This window comes from Carlito syrichta, unplaced genomic scaffold (genome assembly GCF_000164805.1).
Source record: "Carlito syrichta isolate Samal-C Ts95f unplaced genomic scaffold, Tarsius_syrichta-2.0.1 Scaffold314106, whole genome shotgun sequence".
NCBI classification, from domain to species: Eukaryota; Metazoa; Chordata; class Mammalia; order Primates; family Tarsiidae; genus Carlito; species Carlito syrichta.
The window spans coordinates 164,619-184,472 of NW_007258202.1; the positions used below are offsets into that span (position 1 = coordinate 164,619).

The 19,854-nt window shown below is 36.5% G+C and overlaps 1 protein-coding gene across 2 annotated transcripts; it reads left to right on the forward strand.

Annotated features, from left to right (window-relative positions):
- Positions 1-310: 310 nt before the first annotated feature.
- CENPQ (centromere protein Q) lies at positions 311-16,805 on the forward strand. 2 transcript variants are annotated; one of them, XM_008071049.1, is made up of 8 exons: positions 311-450; positions 1,420-1,471; positions 2,403-2,529; positions 3,264-3,332; positions 5,097-5,226; positions 12,105-12,224; positions 12,663-12,740; positions 15,938-16,805. In XM_008071049.1, the coding sequence occupies exons 1-8, from the start codon at positions 349-351 to the stop codon at positions 16,067-16,069; spliced, it is 810 nt and encodes a 269-aa protein (XP_008069240.1). In that variant the 5' UTR covers positions 311-348; the 3' UTR covers positions 16,070-16,805. The 2 variants fall into 2 exon arrangements, with proteins under 2 accessions (XP_008069240.1, XP_021574739.1); XM_021719064.1 differs by having other exon boundaries at positions 2,409-2,529.
- Positions 16,806-19,854: the final 3,049 nt, after the last annotated feature.

A 19,854-nucleotide genomic window follows, 5' to 3' on the forward strand; every position in this document is an offset into this window, starting at 1 on the left:
ATGTCACTGTGCTCCAACCTGGGTGACAAAGTGAGATTCCAACTCAAATATAAATACATAAATAATTTTTTAGAGTCATACAAGTCAAAGTGATTTTCAGGAATGACATAGAATTAAATGTCTATTTGATGAGAGCCAACGTTATTTGTTTTAATATTTTTTAACGTTTAAAAAAATATACAATACTACCCCTAAACTTTTATTAATGATTTTTTTAAAGGAGAATTCAGAACATTTTAGGTAGTCTTTTTAACAAAATATTGTGAGAGCCTTTAGCATTTTTTTGGTTTTTTTTCATCTTCACAGATTTTTTGGAGGTACTATTATAATTGTCCTGTTTAGATCAAGATGTCTGGTAAAGCAAATACTTTCAAGAAAGCATCTCAGCAGTTGAAAAGAAATCCAAAAAGAAAAACTGATGATGAGGAAGCAAAGGTGTCAGAGAAAAAGGTAATGAAAACGTCAGATATATCATTTAGAACTTTTTGGTTAGAAGTATATTCTAGTCGGTCTCGGTGGCTCAGCCTGTAATCCCGCGCCTTTGGGAGGCTGAGGTGAGTAGATTGCCTGAGCCCACGGGTTCAAGGCCTGCCTGGGCAAGTTGGCGAGACCTCATCTCTACAATAAATCAAAAAAAATCAACTGGGCATGGTAGCACGTGCCTGTAATTCCGGCTACTCGGAAAGCTGAGGTGGAAGGATCTCTGGAGCCCAGTGGGTCGAGGCTGCGGTGGCCGGGAGCGGCCACTGCACTCCAGTCTGGGCGACGGAGTGAAACTCCAAGTCAAAAAAAAAGAAAAAAAGAAGTATATTCTGTTCTATGAAAAGAAGAATATGTGAAGACTAAGGGTCAATTTCATAAAATTATTTGAGGAAGAGGGTGTCAGGGGGATTGCTAAAGTGTTTAAATGCAAAGATTAGGAACAAGGTGTACAAATGCTTAAAGACAAGAGAACCTGTCATTTTGGTGGGGGAGATTTTTATTAATATAGAGAAAAAATCATGCAATTAGGAGGAATTACCTGCTTCATACTATCATTTTCCTCTCTCTTATAAAAGACTAAATTAATTAGTCAAAACTTTATTCCTTGTTCCACCCAGCTCATTAGGCAGTACTTACATTTGTTTTGCAGTTAATATGTGTAACACTGTTTCACAGGCAAAGTAAAATGGTTTATTTAAAATATTCTTTGACACTGTATAAAATTCTGTTATCACCATTTTCCAAAGATTGCTTTAGTATATCTTCTGCCTGTGATAAATACACCCTTCTTCTTTAAATGTGGCATATATATTTTTTCTACCTGTTAGAAGTTATATGAATACTCTTCAACATACATGACACATCTATTGTAAAAGCAGTATCATTTTATCTTATGTTTAATTCTGTGTGTGTTTATACCTATGTTTTACCCTCTAGGTTAGAAATACAGTGAAAAGAAATAATCATACAAAGCATCTGTCTTCGGAAGGTAATTTTTTTTCTATTTTATTTAAGTTACTTCTTTCTCAGCTATATACATAAAAAAATTCTCAGCATCTTGTTTATGAGTTCTGCAAGAGCAAAACATAGTGATACACAGTTACATTTGCATTTTTGCAAGAATAGGGAGTACTGATTAGTCATTTATTTGGTCAATTTTAATTTTACTTGACACCTCTGGCAAAATACTGTGAAGTCTTCTATGCCACTATGTTGACAGAAACTAGAGAAAATCAAAGTGGCCCACAGTCTGAATTATTACTAATCTGTGATGTGAAAAACAAACCTACTAATTTCTCTACAAGACATATGTACTTTTGTTCCAGTATAAATTACTTTGGAGTAAATTAGTTTGGAGTAGTCATCTTTGTTTAAACATCACATCTTCATGGAAGGATTCTCTATTCCTCATTCAAGACAAGTTTAGGTCCTCTGTTGCCAGTATGTTTCATAGCTTATAGTATGTATAAGTATGTATAAATATAGCTTATTTGTTCTTTTGTAATGCTTTATAGTATGTACTTTTATTCTTTTGTAAACATTACAAAATATATGTTTAACATCCCTTTTCTACAAAACTGATTGTCATGAGAGCCAATACTATAATGAAGTTTCTAAAGAATTCAAGTCATTTCTGAGAGCCATACTTGTAGTAATCATAGCTTTGTTTTTTATTTAAAATTTTTGTTTTGGGTTTGTGTTGCAATATCACTTAATAGTATTTCACACTACATAACAATATACAGCATATTCATATTCAACACCTGGCATATTATAGCTGTGCAATAAAAAGTAAATTGTTTATGCAGCTTTACAATATTTTGTTCTCATAATTTTGCAAACTTTTTGGATTAAAAAAATTACTTTTTAAGTAAAAACATGCAAACTTCCAGATTAATCAGAGTCTCTTCTATTACCAGTGACAGGACAAACAAAGCATACTAATATAAAACAAGTAAAGATAGCATCCATCAAGAGGAAAACCTGGCAACCTGTTTCAAAGAGTAGCAGAGAGCATTTGGGAACTATAATGGAATCAGTAATAATGTAAGTATAAAAGTTTTTCATTTCTCTCTTGGTTTTCACTTACGTGTTCCCTATGGACATTACCCATCTAAATATTACTGTCTATTTTAAGTTGATAGCATATTTTTTCTATTTCAGAAATAGAAATGTCTTGCGGTGGTATTAGCCTTCTGCAAAAAATCTTTATTTTATAAACACGGGATTTCATTAGTGAAATTAAAAAGAAATCTCTGTGGCCTGATAGAAAATAAGACAGAATTCTGCTATCACAGAGTTGAACTCCAAATTTTTTTTCCATTGTACTTCTGTTTAAAGTGTATTAAATACAAAAGAAAAAGCAATTGATTCTGCCTGTCTAGTGGGGGAGAGATACTTAAGAGAAATCAGACCGGGCTCGGTGGCTCAGCCTGTAATCCCAGCACTTTGGGAGGCCGAGGTGAGTGGATTACCTGAGCACACGGGTTCGAGACCCACCTGGGCAACTTAGCGAGACCTCATCTCTACAATAAATCAAAAATTAGCCAGGCATGGTAGCACTCACCTGTAGTTCCGGCTACTTGGAAGACTGAGGTGGAAGGATCGCCAGAGCCCACCAGGTTGATGCTGCCGTGGCCAGGAGCATGCCACTGCACTCCAGTCTGGGCTACAGAGTGAGACTCCAACTCAAAAGAAAAAAAGAGAGAAATCAGAGAGAAAAAGTACACAGAATCTATTATTTGCATTTTAAACTACAATTTATTCAATCTCTTTTCTAGTACAGTTTTGAGTGACATTATTAAAGGAAAAGAAGAAATACAGTATCATCTGAACTTCCTGAAGAAAAGGTAATATAGCTAGGCAATGTAAAATGGTGAAACATAATTTTAAAAATCTGACATCTTCCCATGTCAAAACTACTTGTGGAACATAAGTTTTTCTGTTTTGTAAGCGCGTGAACAATTTGAAAATATGTATTCTTTCTTCCCTATGCAACTGCTGCATGTGTTTCTAAAATAAATCTCAGAGAATTTGTTTTAAAAAAAATGTGAAAATCACAAAATGCCTGTTTCCACAGTTCACTCTTCAGTTTGGGGATTTTAAAAGTATTTCTTCAACTTTCTTCAACTTCATTTTTAACAATTTGAAGTTAACAGGTCACCATTTTTAGCTGTCCGATATTTATCCAGTTGCTGTGTTTTTCCTTCACTTCACATTTGTTTAAGTATAGCTTTAAACCCATAGTAGCAAAATAGAAAGAAAGAGTGAGGTGGGATGGGGTGAGTGCAAGTGGGAGTTTGTTGAGAGAGGTTGAACAGGTTAAAGACTGCTAGAAGGAATGATAAACTGCTTAAAGACAGATTTTTATGCTTAAGTTATGATCACCTAATGAAGATTTCTGAGTAACTGGAATTTGTTGTTACAATTTAATTAGAATTATGATTTGCAGACTTTTTGCTGCTTACTCTTTACTCTATAAAAGGTAGGATTTTTAACACTATCCTAGAAGTAGAATAGTGCATTTGCTGCTGATTAAATTTCTTCAGATCTTAACTAGTGAAAGTTTTAGAACCTAGAGATACTGCTTTAGATAGAAGCAACCAACTTTTAGCTTTTCTTCCCCAGGGAATTCAATAATCAAATCTTGCTCTCTGTTGAATGTGAGTAGAAATAGATCAGTTTCTACTGGTGATTCAATCAACTCAATTTTGTAGTTTTTTTAACTTTAGTATTTAATAGTATTCATGTTAATAATATTGTAGAGCAAAACACTTTAATGTTAGTGTTCTCTTTCCTTTCAACTCTATGGTAAACTCAGTTTTCTTTGAAATTATTCAGAGTAACTAATGTAAAACTTGCGTGTTTTTGGTTGCATTCTCTAAAATAACAGATTTGGGGTTCAGGGCCATAGTTAAGACTTCTATCACTTACCCAACAATTCACAATAAGTGATATATTTATGTGCTGTAATAATCTAGGAAACATATCAGGGTGTTACAAGAAAATTCTAATTTTAAAATATATATAAATAATTGTGGCCAGGTGTGTTGGCTCATACCTGTAATCCCAGCACATTGGGCAGCCAAGGCAAGAGGATTACTTGAGCTCAAGAGTTCAAGACCAACCTGAACAACATAGCAAGGCTTTATCGCTACAAAAAATAAAAAAATTAATATGGTTGTGGTAATATACCCTTGTAGTCCCAGCTACTCAGGAGGTTGAGGAGGGAAGATTGCTTGAGCCCAGGAGTTCAAGGCTGCAGTAAGCTATGATTTTGCTGCAGTACTCCAATCTGGGTGACAGGGTAAGGCTTCAAATTAAAAAAAAAAAAAAAGGCGGGGGAATTAATAAAAATAAATTGTAGAAAATTTTCCTTTAGTAAAGTAGCCTCAGTGCCCTATAATTTGAGGTAAATCTTAATAAATTGAAAGATTAGATGACGATTTGTAAGGGCTTTTTGATAGGATATACTGCCATAGTTAGCCACTGTTAATAAAAGAATAATGTGCCCTTAAAAATATGAGAGCAGAAAAAAAATCTTTCAAAACAAAAATAATACTAATAGTACTCAAGAATAAACAAACTAATCATGTTTTTATTCTGTCCCTAAGATTGCTACAAGTATGTGAAACCCTGGAAGTCCCTCCCAAAAAGCTAAAAGATTTAACTAACGTGTCAAGTCTACTGAATATGGAAAGGGCACAGGAAAAAGCTAATAAAGAAGGTCTGGCATTACTGCAGGTATGAAATTTGAATTCATAATTACAGAGTTAACAGAAAGGAGGAAAGAACAAAATTCTTCAAAATTATCATGATATTCTTCCAGTAATAAATATTAGATATTGGACTAGGAATTTTGTGAAGTTTATTTTTTTTAATCAAAATAAAAACTTTGTCTGAACTCTGGGCCTCTAAAGTTGAAGTATTTCTGACATATTCCTCTTGCCTCCACCTCCCAAAGTTCTGGGATTACAAGCGTGAGCCACTGCACCCAGCTTATGATGGGCTCTGTAGAACCCCTAGCCTCACCACCATGCAATATACTTACATAACGACCTGCACAAATACCACTTGAATCTTAAAAAATAAAAAAAAAATTTTAAAAGTGAAAATAATGTATTTATAACATACAGTTAAGTAGTGGTCCTGTTTTTTTCATCAGACTCCATTTAACTATCTTCATATTTTTAATTATCAAGTTATAGAAAGTCATCACAAAATGCTATGGAGTTTTAAGATATATTAGCTTTTGTCCTGTGTATGGCAAGATGAGACACAGTCATTATTATTATTATCATTTTTGATGTATATCAAGGATTTTCCACATTCCAGGCACTGTTTATAAGTACTTTATAGTTATATCCCTTAATCCTCACAATGACTTAAAGAGTCTGACTTAAATTATCTTTATGTTACAAGTGTGAAGAAAAGACATAATGTTCTTTTTGAGCCTTAGACAAATTGCTTAAAGTTGAGATGCACACCTTACCAGTCTGACTTTATTTTATTTTTTGAGTCAAGGTCTCAATATTACCCAGGCTGGCATGCAGTGGTATGATCATGGCTCACTACAGTCTCAGCCTGGACTTAGATGATCTTTCTGCCTCAATATTCTCAGTAGCAGGGACTTCAGGCAGTCAACCTCCCTTGTCTAATTTATTTTTTGTAAAGACAAGGTCTTGCTGTATTGCCTAGGCTGGTCTTGAACTCCTAGGCTCTGGCAGTCCTCCTGCCTCCACCGCCCAAAACGCTTGGGTTACTGGCAAGAGCCATCACACCCAGCCAAGTCAGTCTGACTTTAGAGCTTGATTCTTGATCATCATGCTATATTGCATCCTGTAGAAGATAATGGGGGATAACATTAGCTGTCATGATTAACTTCAGGCTTTTAATTAGTAAATGTTTGAACAACTAAGAAAAGCAACCTTATGGAGCTTGTTAGTAATCATAAAAAGGAAAGCAGATTGAACCAAATATTCCTTAGACGTTTTGAAGTAGTTTGTGGATGGGTGCTTAGGTTTTTGTTAGCAATTTATTAAGTGCAAAGTCGTGGTAGTTTCCACAAGGAATGTATTTTTAAGAATTTCTAATAATTCAAGATACATAAATAAATCTTTCATTTATTCATAGGACTGAGAATAAATTGAAGGGATAGGTTTCTGAGTAACAAATCAATATATATTATAAATTAATAGGGTGGTATTTTTTGGTGATTGCCCTACTCTATAATTTGATACTTCATTTCCATGGCAATTACTACTTTTTCAAGGCATCTTTTAAGTATTACCACAAGTTTCACTTGCTAAACACTTAGATGACATTAATATAGATTATTTAAAGTTTTAAAGTGTAATATAGCGAATTTTTTTTAATATTTCCACAAACCAGTTAAAGTATTCTGGAGTAGATTTTTTTTTTTTTTTGAGTTGGAGTCTCACTCTGTCACCCAGACTGGAGTGTAGTGGCGGCTCCCAGCCACCGCAGCATCAACCTGCTGGAGTCCGGCAATCCTTCTGTCTCAGCCTTCCAAGTAGCTGGAACTACAGGCGCACGCTACCACGCCTGGCTATAGAGTAGATTTTTATAATATAGGAAGCATTTCTGGTTTACAGCTAAAATCAGAGCACTATGGAGACAGAAGCATAAATATAGTATGTAGTTTACTTGATAGACAGTTATCTCAGTTGATGCATCGTTGCCATTTGGAGCAGGAGAGTTCTTTATTGGCATAAGAGGATCTTTGAACTAGCAGTTTGTAAGCTTTGTCTATATCCATTAGTTGTCTTCTCATTACCTTACTTAAAAGCACGGCAGCTTAGAGTTATTGCTAGTGTTGATTTTCTAAAACCTATAATAGTAACAGAGTTTTATTCATTCAACAACCTTTTAATTGTGTTCTCTCACTCGCTGGGGAAAACGTGCTGGGTCAAAGGCAATGATGAATAAAGTCTCCAAAAGATTCTGGGAAGACAGCATTAGAGCTGCTGAGGCATAGTGTTTACAAAAGCATGCCAACAACATGAATACTAATCTAATTTCCCACGTAAGCTGAAAGAAATTCAGAAAAATGATAGAAGTTATGGAAAAAATGAATCAGTATTAGAAAAACTAATAAACGAAGTTACAGAATTCAGGAAAGAATTAGACGTGGTCGGCATGGTAGCATTAGTCTATAATCCCAGCTCTTTGGGAGGCCAAGGTGAGAGGATTGCCTGAGTCCAGGGGTTTGAGACCAACTGGGCAACTTGATGATAGCTCATCTCTACAATAAATCAAAAAGTTAGCCGGACATGGTGGCACATGCCTGTAGTTCCATCTATTTGTAAGGCAGAGGCAGAAGAATCACCTGAACCCAGCAGGTTGAGTCTGTAGTGGCCATGAGTATGCCACTGCACTCCAGCTTGGGTGACAGAATGAGACTCCAACTCAAAAAAAAAAAAAAAAAAACCTTTAAAAAAAAAAAAAGATATTTCATATATGCAGACTAAATTAGAAAAAACACTGAAGCAAATAAACACAAAAAATAATGTTTATGATCAACAAAAGATAAATTGAGGAGAAAATTTTCAGAATTAAGAAGAAAGACATTTTTAAAAGGAAATAAGAAAGTGACATTACAAAAGTTCAGCAAATAAGATACAGAATGAAGTTGGTAGTAAACCCAAAGAAGATAGCCAAAACAATGGCATTATTATGAAAAATTTACATTTTTGTTTTATATGTAACATTTTTCTTCATTCACTGTTGTTATATATTTCATTCTCTAGCAGGTTGAACTGTGGCCCCTAAAATGATTCATCTAAGTCCTAACCCCTGGAAACAGTGAATGGAACCTTATTTGGGAAAGAGTGTTATAGTACGAGTAATACTTAGTTGCCATCCCTTGATACCAGTAAATCTAGAGGCAGGGAATTGGTAGAAATAAGTTTGTTTCTTTTTTTAAATTATTATTTTTAAAGATGTAGGGTACAATTCAGGATTAGGTACATAAGTATCAACGTACAGGTGAAGTCTGGGCCTCCCATTGGTCCTCACTTTGCCTGGTTTACAATCCGGTACCCTTATTGATGTTATTTACCCCTCCTCCCTTCTCTGGCAGTGTCCCGCTACTGCCAGTCCATTTCTTATTATATTGAGTGGACCCTAAACATTTATCACAATACTGCAAGAAGTTTATATCTGAATTTGAATTTAGGGAGTAGAGGCTGGCCTTTCTGAAATAGGTCTTCTCACCCTTCAGGTTTTACAGTCTGCTTTTATACGTTCAGGGTTGTTAGTACCTATACATTGATTGCATGACTGGCAGACATTGTATAGAACTTCAGTTACAGCCTCATTTTGTCAGTAATGACATTAATGGTCCACATTTCCTGGCACTGGTTATCAGAGGTATCTCACAACTTCTTATCAATAACATCAAGCAGAGCCATTAATCAAGCTTGCTATAGAAAAAGTGACATTACAAAAGTAATGGGAGGTAATAAGGTCTAAGACACCATTCATTACTACATCTTGTTATTAGTATGCAAAAGTTATACAGACTTATGGTTACATTGGTACTATATTATTCAAACCTATGACTACTAAGAAAAGGGAGTTGAGTGGGGATTCATTTATCTCAGTTAATTGGGCACAATCTTCAAGGAAGTTAAAGATTCTTTGAAGTTATTTACTGGGAGTGCATAGGAGATAAGGGGAAATGCTTTTCTTTTTTAACTCGCATGAATGTGGGTACATGCAGGCCCACTGGAACATTTGCCATGCCTTTTTTTAGGGGTTGTGGCAATATGGACAGGCAATAATGGGTCTCTGTGTCAAGAGATCTGGGTAAATATAATTGAGGATCTCAAGATCAGATCATGCTAGATTATTGAGGGTGGGTCTTAAATACAATGAAATTGTTATAAGAGAAAGAGAAGGCACAGAAACAAAGAGAAGAAGCCAGGTGCCGTGGCACATGCCTGTAATCCCAGCACTGTGGGAGGCTGAAGCAGGAAGCTCACTTGTCTAAGAGTTTAAGAGCAGCCTGAGTAACATAGTGAGACCCTGTCTCTATTTTAAAAAGAAGAGCTTGGCATAGTGGCTCATGCCTATAATCCTAGCACTTTGGAAAACAGGTGAAAGGATTGTCTGAACCCACAAGTTCGAGACCTACCTGGGCTTTTGGCAAGACCTCAGTTCTACAATAAATCACAAAATTAGCTGAGTGTGGTGGCATATGCCTGTAGTTCCAGCTATTTGGAAGGCTGAGATGGAAGAATCGCGTGAGCCCAGCAGGTCGAATCTGTGGTAGCTGCACTCCAGCCCGGGTGACAGAGTAAAACTGACTCAAAAAAACAAAAGGAAAAGAAAGAAGGGGATGGAGGAAGGGAAAGAAAAAGAGGGAGGAAGGAAGAGAGAAGCCTATGACAAAGGCAGAAACTGAAGTGCTATAACTACAATGAATGCTGATAGCCACCAAAAACTGAAAGAAACGAGAAGGGCATTCTCCTCTATTGTCTTTAGTGGGATCACAGCCCTGCCATCACCTTGATTTTGAACTTCTGCCCTCCAGAATCATGACAGAATAAATTTCTGTTGTATTGAGTCAAGTCTGTGGTACAGCAGCCCACAGGAAACTCATATATGTAGTTTGCTTTATATTTGTATTAGACAGCACTCTTCTTAGATCCAACAACCAATTCTCGAAAAATACAGGGCTGAGAAGCAGTTAAACTTCACCAGGGAATGCAGTTCACAAAATAGCTTGTGAGAAGTTCCACAGAGCAAACAATCTGGTATCCATGAGTAAACTGCAAGGAACCAAAAAAAATTTGAGTGGAAACTTATAGATGAAAAGAGACTTGAAAGACATATCCATCAGTCACAACCAATTTGGAATCTGATTAAAACAAAATGTAAAAAATATTCCAATTTATGAGAAAATTGGAAATGTGAACATTATCTATTGGATATTAAGAAATTTATTGGGTTGGGCACAGTGGCTCACGCCCATAATCGCAGCACTTTGGGAGTCTGAGGTGAGAGGATTGCCTTAGCCCACAGGTTCGAGACCAGCTTGGGCAACTTGGCAAGACCTCATCTGTACAATAAATCAAGAGAAATTAGCCAGGCATGGTGGCGTGGGCCTGTAGTTCCAGCTATTTGGAAGATTAAAGCAGAAGGATCACCTGAGCCCAGCAAGTTGAGGCTGCGGGTGTCCATGAATGTACTACTACACTCCAGCCTGGGTGACAGAGTGAGAATCCAACTCAAAAAAAAAAAAAAAAAAAAAAAAATTGGGAGGGGGGATTTTTTTCAGAGTGACAATGATATTGTAGTTGTATATATTTTTAAGGCCTTTAAAGCTATATATTGAAATATTTATAGATGAAACCATAGGATATCTAGGATTTCCTTCAAAATAGTGCACAAGAAGGAAAAGAAAAGAAGTAGATGGAGTTAGAGATAACCCAAGGTGGTCATGAGTTTTTAGTTGAAACTGGGTGACAGGTATTTGAGTGTTCATTCTCTCTTACTGTATATGTTTGAAATTTTCTATAATTAAAAAAAAGTCTCTTCCTCCATGGAGTTTACATTCTGGTGAGTGGAGCTTACAGCCCCAAAGTCTCAGTCCTTACAGATTAGCACACTTCCCTCTAAAGGGCCAGACAATAAATAGTTTAGCCTTTGTGAACCACAATGGTCTGTGTTGCATATTGTCTTGGATTGGTTTTGACTATTCTTTAAAAATGTAAAAACCATTCATAGTTCTTAGACTGTACAAACATCCAGTGGACAGTTGCCAACTCCTGCAGGAGTTAAAACAAAATGTTCATTTAGAAACCATAATACATTTCTTAAGGAAGACTGCCATAGTTGCCAACAACAATTCTGCTTTCAGTATTTGGAGAATGATATAAGATAATGCATCAACCTTATTGCTGAGCAGGATCTGGGAGTTATTACTTGGCCATTGCCTTGCTGTGCTATGGTCTGGCCATGTGTTCTTTGAGCTATGGCCGCTGTCATGTTTTCCTAAGCTTTGGCCTCCTCCCCTATCTTGGGGAGGTGAAACCTCTCTCTCTCTCATTTACTTTCTAAATAAATTATATTTTCTAATCTAAAAAAAGAAAGTGTTATTATTTCTGTATATTTTCTCTGTGACTTGTTCCCTGATCCTAGATGCAATGTTATTATTGATTGTTGCTGGGACTAGATTTGAAAACAATGTAGTGCTTAATACTCTTCAGAAACCTAGAAGCTTGCTAGAGTTTCTCTGCTACATGAAGTTATATGCTACTTAGGGAAGGCTACTGTATTTGCTGTCTTCAGTCCTGGGCTCTGCTAGATTCACATTTGGGGTTTTCAGGATTTTTTATATTAGCAACTCTGGTAAGTTTTGAGGAAGTGTTTATATACATCTCCTTATTCCAGGGAAATAATGTATTGTAATGCATTATTACATTGGCAAAACAGCTTTCCAAGAAGTCTTTTTCAAAAGAAAAACAAAAGTAAATTTACCAGTGTTTTCTAGGTATTTTACTATATGAGGTGTTTTAAAATTATATAGGTATAACAGTATCTGCTAGGGTTTAATTTATTAATATACTTAAAATGTTAAATTTTTTCTGGCACAGGAAGAACTAGAAAAAATGGTAAAGAACACAGAGTTGATGACTGAAAATATTCAGAATCTAACGAGCAAAATTCAGATTCTGGAAAGTGAGGTAAAAGAAGAGGAGGAGAAGACAAAACAGGTAATTGCTTAAAAATGGACTGTTGGGAATTGGATGAAATTTTTTGTTTGTTTTGAATCAGTCTGTCACCCAGGTGGAAGTGCAGTGGCAGACTCACTGCCACTGCAGCCTTGACTTGCCAGGTCCAAGGGATCCTTCGCCTTAGCCTTCCAAGTAGCTGGAACCACAAGTGCCCGCCACCATACCTGGCTATATTTTTGATTTATTGTAGAGACGAGATCTTACCAAGTTGCCCAGGCTGCTCCTGAACCTGTGGGCTCAGGCATTCTTCTCGCTTCCACCTCCCAAAGTGCCAGGATTATAGGCATGAGCCACCACACCCAGCTGGATGTAATTTTTAATGCTTAAATTATGTGACAACAACTTAAATATAATCAGAAGAGAGAAATTAACCTTTTGAAATATCTATAGTTTTTTTTGGTTGTTTTTTTACTTTAGGTGGCTGACATGGACAGTAATGGGGTACTCGCTCTTCCAAACCTTTCTCAAAAGAGTCTCAAAGCACCCATCCTTCAGGTAAGTACTTCTTTACTATACCGGTTCCAGGCATACCTTGGAGATACTGCAAGTTTGGTTCCAGACCACTACATAAAACAAGTCAACAAATGTTTTTTGTTGTTTCCCAGTGTATATAAAACTAGATTTACACTGTAGTATATTTTACTGTGGTCTATTAGGTATACAATAGCATTATGTCTGAAAAAAATCAGTGTACATTGTACATGCCCATCTATTGACTCGTTCACAAAAAGATTTCTCTATAGCATGCTGTGCTGTGTTATAGCATTTTACCTATAGTAGAAATTCTTTCAAAATTAGAGATACTATGACTGGGCACAGTGACTTTCACCTGTAATTCCAGTACTCTGGGACACCGAGGTGGGAGGATTGCTTGAGCCCAGGAGTTCAAGATCAACCTAAGAAGCAACATCAGAAACTTAGCCAGGCCTGGTGGCACATGCCTATAGTCCCAGCTACTAGGAAGGTTGAGGAGGGAGGATTGCCTGAGCCCAGAAGGTGGAGGCTGCAGTGAGCTGTGATCATGCCAGTATTCTCCAACCTGGGTGACAATGAGACCCCAACTCAAAAAAAAAAAAATTTTGAGTTAGTACTCTCAAACCCTGCCACTGCTTTATCAACTAAGTTGATGTGATATTCTAAATCCTTTGTTGTCATTTCAACGAAGTTGAACAAAGTTCATAGCATCTTCACCATCTCAAGAAACCACTCAGTTCATTCTTATGAACCAACTCCTCATCTGTTCAAGTTTTATCATGTGATTGCAGCAATTTAGTCATATCTTTAGGCTCCACTTCTAATTCTCTCTCTGTTTACATCATATCTGTAGTGACTTCCTCCACTGAAGTCTTCAACCCCTCTAACTCATCCATGAATCATGAATGTTCTTATTGGCGTTTAGAATGGTAAATCCTTTCCAAAGGTTTTCAATTTACTTTGCCCAGATCCATCAGAGGAATCACTTGCTAGCCTTATGAAATGTATTTCTTAAGTAATAAGACCTAAAAATTGGAATTTCTTCTTGATCCATGAGCTGCACAGCAGATGTATTCTCAGGCATGAAAGCAACATTCATCTTGTACATGGCTATCAGAACTCTTGGGTGACCAGATTCATTGTCAGTGAGCATAGATATATTGAAAGGAATCTTTTATTCTGAGCAGTAGATTCCAAGAGTGTGCTTAAAATATTCAGTCAACTTATGCTTTAAACTGATGGGCTTTCACCTAAGTTTGTTGTTCCATTTACAGAGCACAGACCATAGTAGATTTGGTAGAATTAAGAGTTCTCAGATTTTCAGAATTCGAAGTGTACTGGCTTAAACTTAAAATCACCAGCTTCATTAGGCCCTAACAAGAGAGTCAGCCTCTCCTTTGAAACTTCGAAGCCAGGTGTTGGCTTCTCTCTAGCTATGAAAGCCCTAGATGGCATCTTCTAATCGAAGGCTGTTTTGTCTACGCTGAAAATCTGTTGTTTAGGGCAACCACCTTCATCAGTAATCTTAGCAAGATCTTCTGGATAACCTGCTCTCTTCTCCATCAGCACTTGCTGGTTCACCAGTGTTATAATATGGAGACAGAGTCTTTCCTTAAACCTCATGAACCAACTTCTGCTAGCTTCAAACTTTTCTTCTATAGCTACCTCAGCCTTGATAGGATTAAAGAGAGTTAGGGCCTTGGCGTGGATTAGGCTTTTACTTAAGGGAATTTTGTAGCTGACATGATCTTGTATTCTGACCACTCAAACTTTCTCCTTATCAGCAATAAGGCTGTTTCACTTAATCATTCATGTGTTCACTGGAGTAGCACTTTAAATATCCTTCAAGTACTTTTCCTCTGCATTCACAACCTGGCTAACTGTATGGAGCAATAGTCCTAGCTTTCAGCTTATTTCAACATTCCACATTCCTCACTGAGCCTAGACATTTCTAGCTTTTGATTAAAAGTAAGAGATATGTGACTCTACCTTTCACTTGAACACTTAGAGGTTATTGTAGGGTTATTTAAAAAGTTTGAAATATTGTGAGAATTACCAGAATGAATGATTGAGACAGGAAGTGAGCACTTGCTGTTGGAAAAATGGCACTCGCCTGGGCATGGTGGCTCATGCCTATAACCCCAGCACTTTGGGAGGCCGAGGTGAGAGGATTGCCTGAGCCCACGAGTTCGAGACCAGCGTGGGCAACTTGGTGAGTCCTCAGCTCTACAATAAACCGAGAAAAATTAGCCAGGCATGATGGTGTATGCCTGTAGTTCCAGCTACTTGGAAGGCTAAGGCAGAAGAATCGCCTGAGCCCAGCTGGTCAAGGCTGCAGTGACTGTAAGTGTGCCACTGCACTCCAGCCTGGGCGACAGTGAGACTCTGACTCAAAAAAAAAAAAAGAAAGAAAGAAATGGCACTGATAGATTTACTTGATACAGGGTTGCCACAAGCCTTCAATTTGTAAAAAACACAATATCTGGGAAACAAAATATAACAAACTGCAATAAAGCAAGGTATGCCTGTATATCACTAGTTATGCATTGCATATAAACATTATATTCTATTTCTTTAAACAGTCGGAATCTTGATATAAGCTGTTTGACCAATTGTATTTCTTATTTTACTATAAAGTTTGAACATCTTTTCTTATCAGTTCACGGCCCTGATTGCATCTCTCATTCTTGTTGACAGCTATATAGGATTCCATTACATGGATGTATCATAATTTGTAAATTACCGATGGAAATAAAATTTTGTATTTTAGATAACACTGGGTACACCCTTCTACCTATATCTTTTCAGATTTATGTAGTAAAAATTGTAGGATACATTTCTGGAAGTAAATTGTTTTATGCTTCTGACGATGGCATATGTAACTCCTTATAAAATAACACTGTCTTATATGTAGTAAACTCTACACTGGTAATTTTTCTTTGTTCAAAAGGCCCCATAGATAGTATAGTGTAAAGGCTTATAGCAGTGGAAAGTCTTCATGTTTTCCCAAAAGATAATTTAAAATTTTCAATCTCTCCCCTCATGGTGAGGGGAGCAGGAATGGGAAAGATCAATTTGAAAGAATGGCCATGGGTTGATGATTATTTAACATGGGTGATGGATACTTGAGGTTTATGATATTATTCTCTCTAAATAACATACATTTGACATTTTTCATAATACTATTGTAAAAAATAATAATACCGTCTTACCCACAGAAAGAAATTTTGACAATAATTCCAAACCAGGATGCTCTTCTAAAGGACTTGGATATTCTTCATAATTCGTCCCAGATTAAGGATATGTCAGTATTCATTGAAGAAGCCTATAAGAAACTAGATGCCTCTTAAAAGAAGTTTTTTTTGTTTTTTAGATTGCTCTATATTAGGGTTGAACCTTTATGACTTTGTGTAACTGTTAGCCTATGATGATATTACAGAGTCTGAGGCTTCCACAGGATTTATCTTCTGATATGCACTTTAAAATTAGTCTCTGTAGGATCATCATTAGCATCTAATGTAGTTCAAAAAGCTTTGTATTTTTTGCAGTTATCAAATCTAGGAAATAAACATTTATACTGCTGTATCTGCAATTATTTGTCTAAAATCATAAAATAAGAATAGCTATGATCTACTAGTTATAGTGGCTGAATAGAACTCATTTATTGATTCATAGAGGAATTGTTATATGCAAAATACTTGTGTATAGTGCCTAGTGCTTAAAAACTTGTGTTTATTATCACATATTATATAGCCGATGGCTTGCATTTTCAGTCTGGTCATCTGGAACTGGAAAAATTCTTAAATGTTTTCACTCTTTTACCTTAACTCCCTAGTCTTTTTGTGAAAAAGTTAGATTTGCCAGGCATCAACCTTTAATTTCTTTGGTTGGCTAGTGAATAGATATTGAATATTTCTACGGTCATCAAAGCATACTTTTACTTTGGACAGTTATTAATGGGGAACTTTAGTACACTTGTTCCCTTGAGACAAACCAACCAAACATCTCTTCTTTCCACATTGTGTTAATAAGGTTATAAATGTGAATAAATCATTGCTTAATATATTAAAAATCCTTTCTAACCAACTACAGTGTATTGTCTTGGCTTCTTTTATCTCTAAAATAAAATGACTGCAATTTAATTGTTTTTTCTGTCTGACCTAGAATATTTTGTCAGTTAATCTAGAGGACATCAGCTGGGCGCAATGGCTCACATGTGTAATCCCAGCATTTTTGGAGGCAGAGGCGAGAGATTGCGTGAGTCCAGGGGTTTGAGACCAGCTTGGGTAATTTGGCAAGACCTCATCTCCACCATAAATCAAAAAATTAGCCAGGCATGGTGACATGCACCTGTGGTTCCAACTACTTGGAAGGCTAAAGCAGAAAGATCATCTTAGCCCAGTAGATCAAGGCTGCAGTGGCCATGAGTATCCCACTGCATTCCAGTATGGGCAACAGAGTGAGACTCCCACTCAAAACAAAATCTAAAAGATGTCATAATTCTGTTGATACGTGTTATCCAGGCTAAGACCACCAGGAACACACCTGTAGTTAAACAAGTTGATTGAATACTTATTGTTAATGAGTCAGGTCACACATGGGGACCCTGGGGCACTTCAGTAAAAGAGTCAAAAGTGATATCCTTATAGGAAATAATGGTAAAGGAGGACCGTTAATGGATTTTGGAGAGAAAGTCTATAGGAAAGGAAACCCGGCAAAGCAACTAAAAGTAAACAAGACACTTTTTTTTTTTTTGAGTTGGAGTCTCACTCTGTCACCCAGACTGGAGTGCAGTGGCCGCTCCCGGCCACCGCAGCCTCAACCTGCTGGGCTCCGGCAATCCTTCTGCCTCAGCCTTCCAAGTAGCTGGAACAACAGGCGTGCACTGCCACACCCGGCTAATTTCTGATTTATTGTAGAGATGAGGTCTCGCCAAGTTGCCCAGGTGGGTCTTGAACCCGGGGCTCAGGCAATCCACTCACCTCAGCCTCCCAAAGGCGCTGGATTACAGGCTGAGCCACTGAGCCCGGCTTAACTTAAGATACTTTTAACACACTGAAAGTGTCGTAAAAACCTTACATTTGGAAACTTAAGGCTTATATTTTTAAAATGGCCAATAGAGCCTGAACTCACTGGTTTTTAATATTAATCATGTCATTTATAGTAGCTGTTGGTGGGGAGGGAGGAGTTTCACATGCTGTTTCTGATCATTGAAAGTCAACTGGAATTTTTACTTACCATTATTTCTGAGTGATGTTTTTTTTACCATGGACTAATTGGCCATACTACCCCTACCCTCTATTGCTTTGAAAAATCTATAAACTGATTTGGAGAGAGCTATAGTATCTTCTGTTAGATAACAGACAATCCAAAATATACACAATATTTTCATTAAATGAGGCTACATTTTGATGTACTCTTTATGAAGAATGTAAGAGTTAATTAACGATCTGCTGTGGTTTAGATATGGTTTGTTTGGTCCCACCAAGTTTTGTTGAAATTTGATCTGCCTAGTGAATCCTTCATGAATGGTTTGGTACCACTCTCACAGCACCAGGAGAGTTTTCTTAGTTCCCACCAGAAGTACTTGTTAAAAATAGCCCAGGACCTCCCCTCTCATTTCCTCTTTCATCATGTGATCGCACATACTAGCTCCCCGTCACCTTCCACCAGAAAATGTCTTTATATTCCTTACATTGAAGCAGGCTAAGTTACCAGAAGCAGATCCTGTCACCATGCCTTTTTTACAGCCTGCAGAACTGTGAGAAAATAACCTATGTTGTTTTTTGGGGTTTTTTTGTAAATTACCCAGCTTCAGTATTCCTTTATATCAACACAAATGGAGTAAGGCAGGATTCAAATAAAAGTGTACATGGTTCCAATAATTCAGATAACTGCCCAATATAGTATCCTTACCCACCCAACTTCTCCCATGTACAGGCCAGTCCGTGCCAACTATGATGCCTCTCTTCGTTAATGACTGATAAATGTCAGTGCCAAGAATTAAATTCTAAAAGAAATACATACTTTAGAATGAAGAATATATTGTATTGATGTAGCCTATTAAGATATTCAAATGAAATGCAGAAAAATATATCTAATAGTCTTGAAAAAACTGGCTAACCACATGACAGGGACAAGAGGATGGTTAATATTCCTACTTTATGCCAAAATAGATTCCAAGTAAGTAAGGTTAAATATGAAAATAGAAATTAAAAAAATTATGATTGAATAGCAGATGTGAAATGCCCTGTTAGGCATATAAGCAAAAACAAAACCACAAAGGGAAAATAAAGATCAGAACATAAAATCTGAACTTTTTGAAATAAGATTTTTAAAAACCCCAAACCAAGCCAAAGACAGCTTAGACTGGAAAATACCTACAACGTGTGAAACAAAATCTTTATTAATAAAGAGTCTAAAATATGAGCAACAAATAGGTTAAATATCAGGAAAATAGGCGAGTCTCAAAATTATATTTGAACATCTTCCAAATACTTATGGAAAGATTTCCGTAAGTATCTAAAAGATATTTTCAACCTTATAATAACCACTTAAATGCAAATGAGAACAAGTTTTTGCCTATCATGTTGACAAAGACTGGAAAAAGCTAAAAAAGAAAACTTCTCTGAACATACTGGAAAATGGGTTCCCAGTAATTCTGCTGACTTTTCTGAGACTACACGTATGTTGTAGAACCTTAGCATTATGTCAGTCATTTAAAATTCTTACTTTATATGAGCCCTTCCATTTTTTCTAGTTGGGCATATGTTTAACAAACAGGTTTTGTTTAAATATGAGACACCTGCACTGGAACCTAAAATTAAAGGATTTACTTTCTTTGGCTGGATAGAATTTCTTGGTATTCTCTGTTTACCAAAAATATGCAGTTGAACCTGTCAAAATTAGTATTTGAATTGTTCAGTTTGGCTTAGTTTCTAAGCATAGGTCTAAATCCTCTCATGTTTCATTCATTGTTAAGAAATATTTAGTTTTGAAAAAGAAATGAAAGAAGGAAAGCGAAATAAATTCCAATTTCTCAATTGGGCTTTATCATATCAAAAAGTGACTGAGCCATCTCTGAGTTCTAATTAGCTTTTTTTGTAAGAGTTGCTGTTATTGTATTCACTACTAA

Bases quoted from the DNA above. Each gene is read 5' to 3' on its own strand.
- CENPQ (XM_008071049.1), top strand. From the start codon at position 349: ATGTCTGGTAAAGCAAATACTTTCAAGAAAGCATCTCAGCAGTTGAAA. The intron at 2,530-3,263 runs GTAAGTATAAAA...TCTCTTTTCTAG, and splicing joins ATAATGGAATCAGTAATAAT to TACAGTTTTGAGTGACATTA. The intron at 12,225-12,662 runs GTAATTGCTTAA...TTTTTACTTTAG, and splicing joins AGGAGGAGAAGACAAAACAG to GTGGCTGACATGGACAGTAA.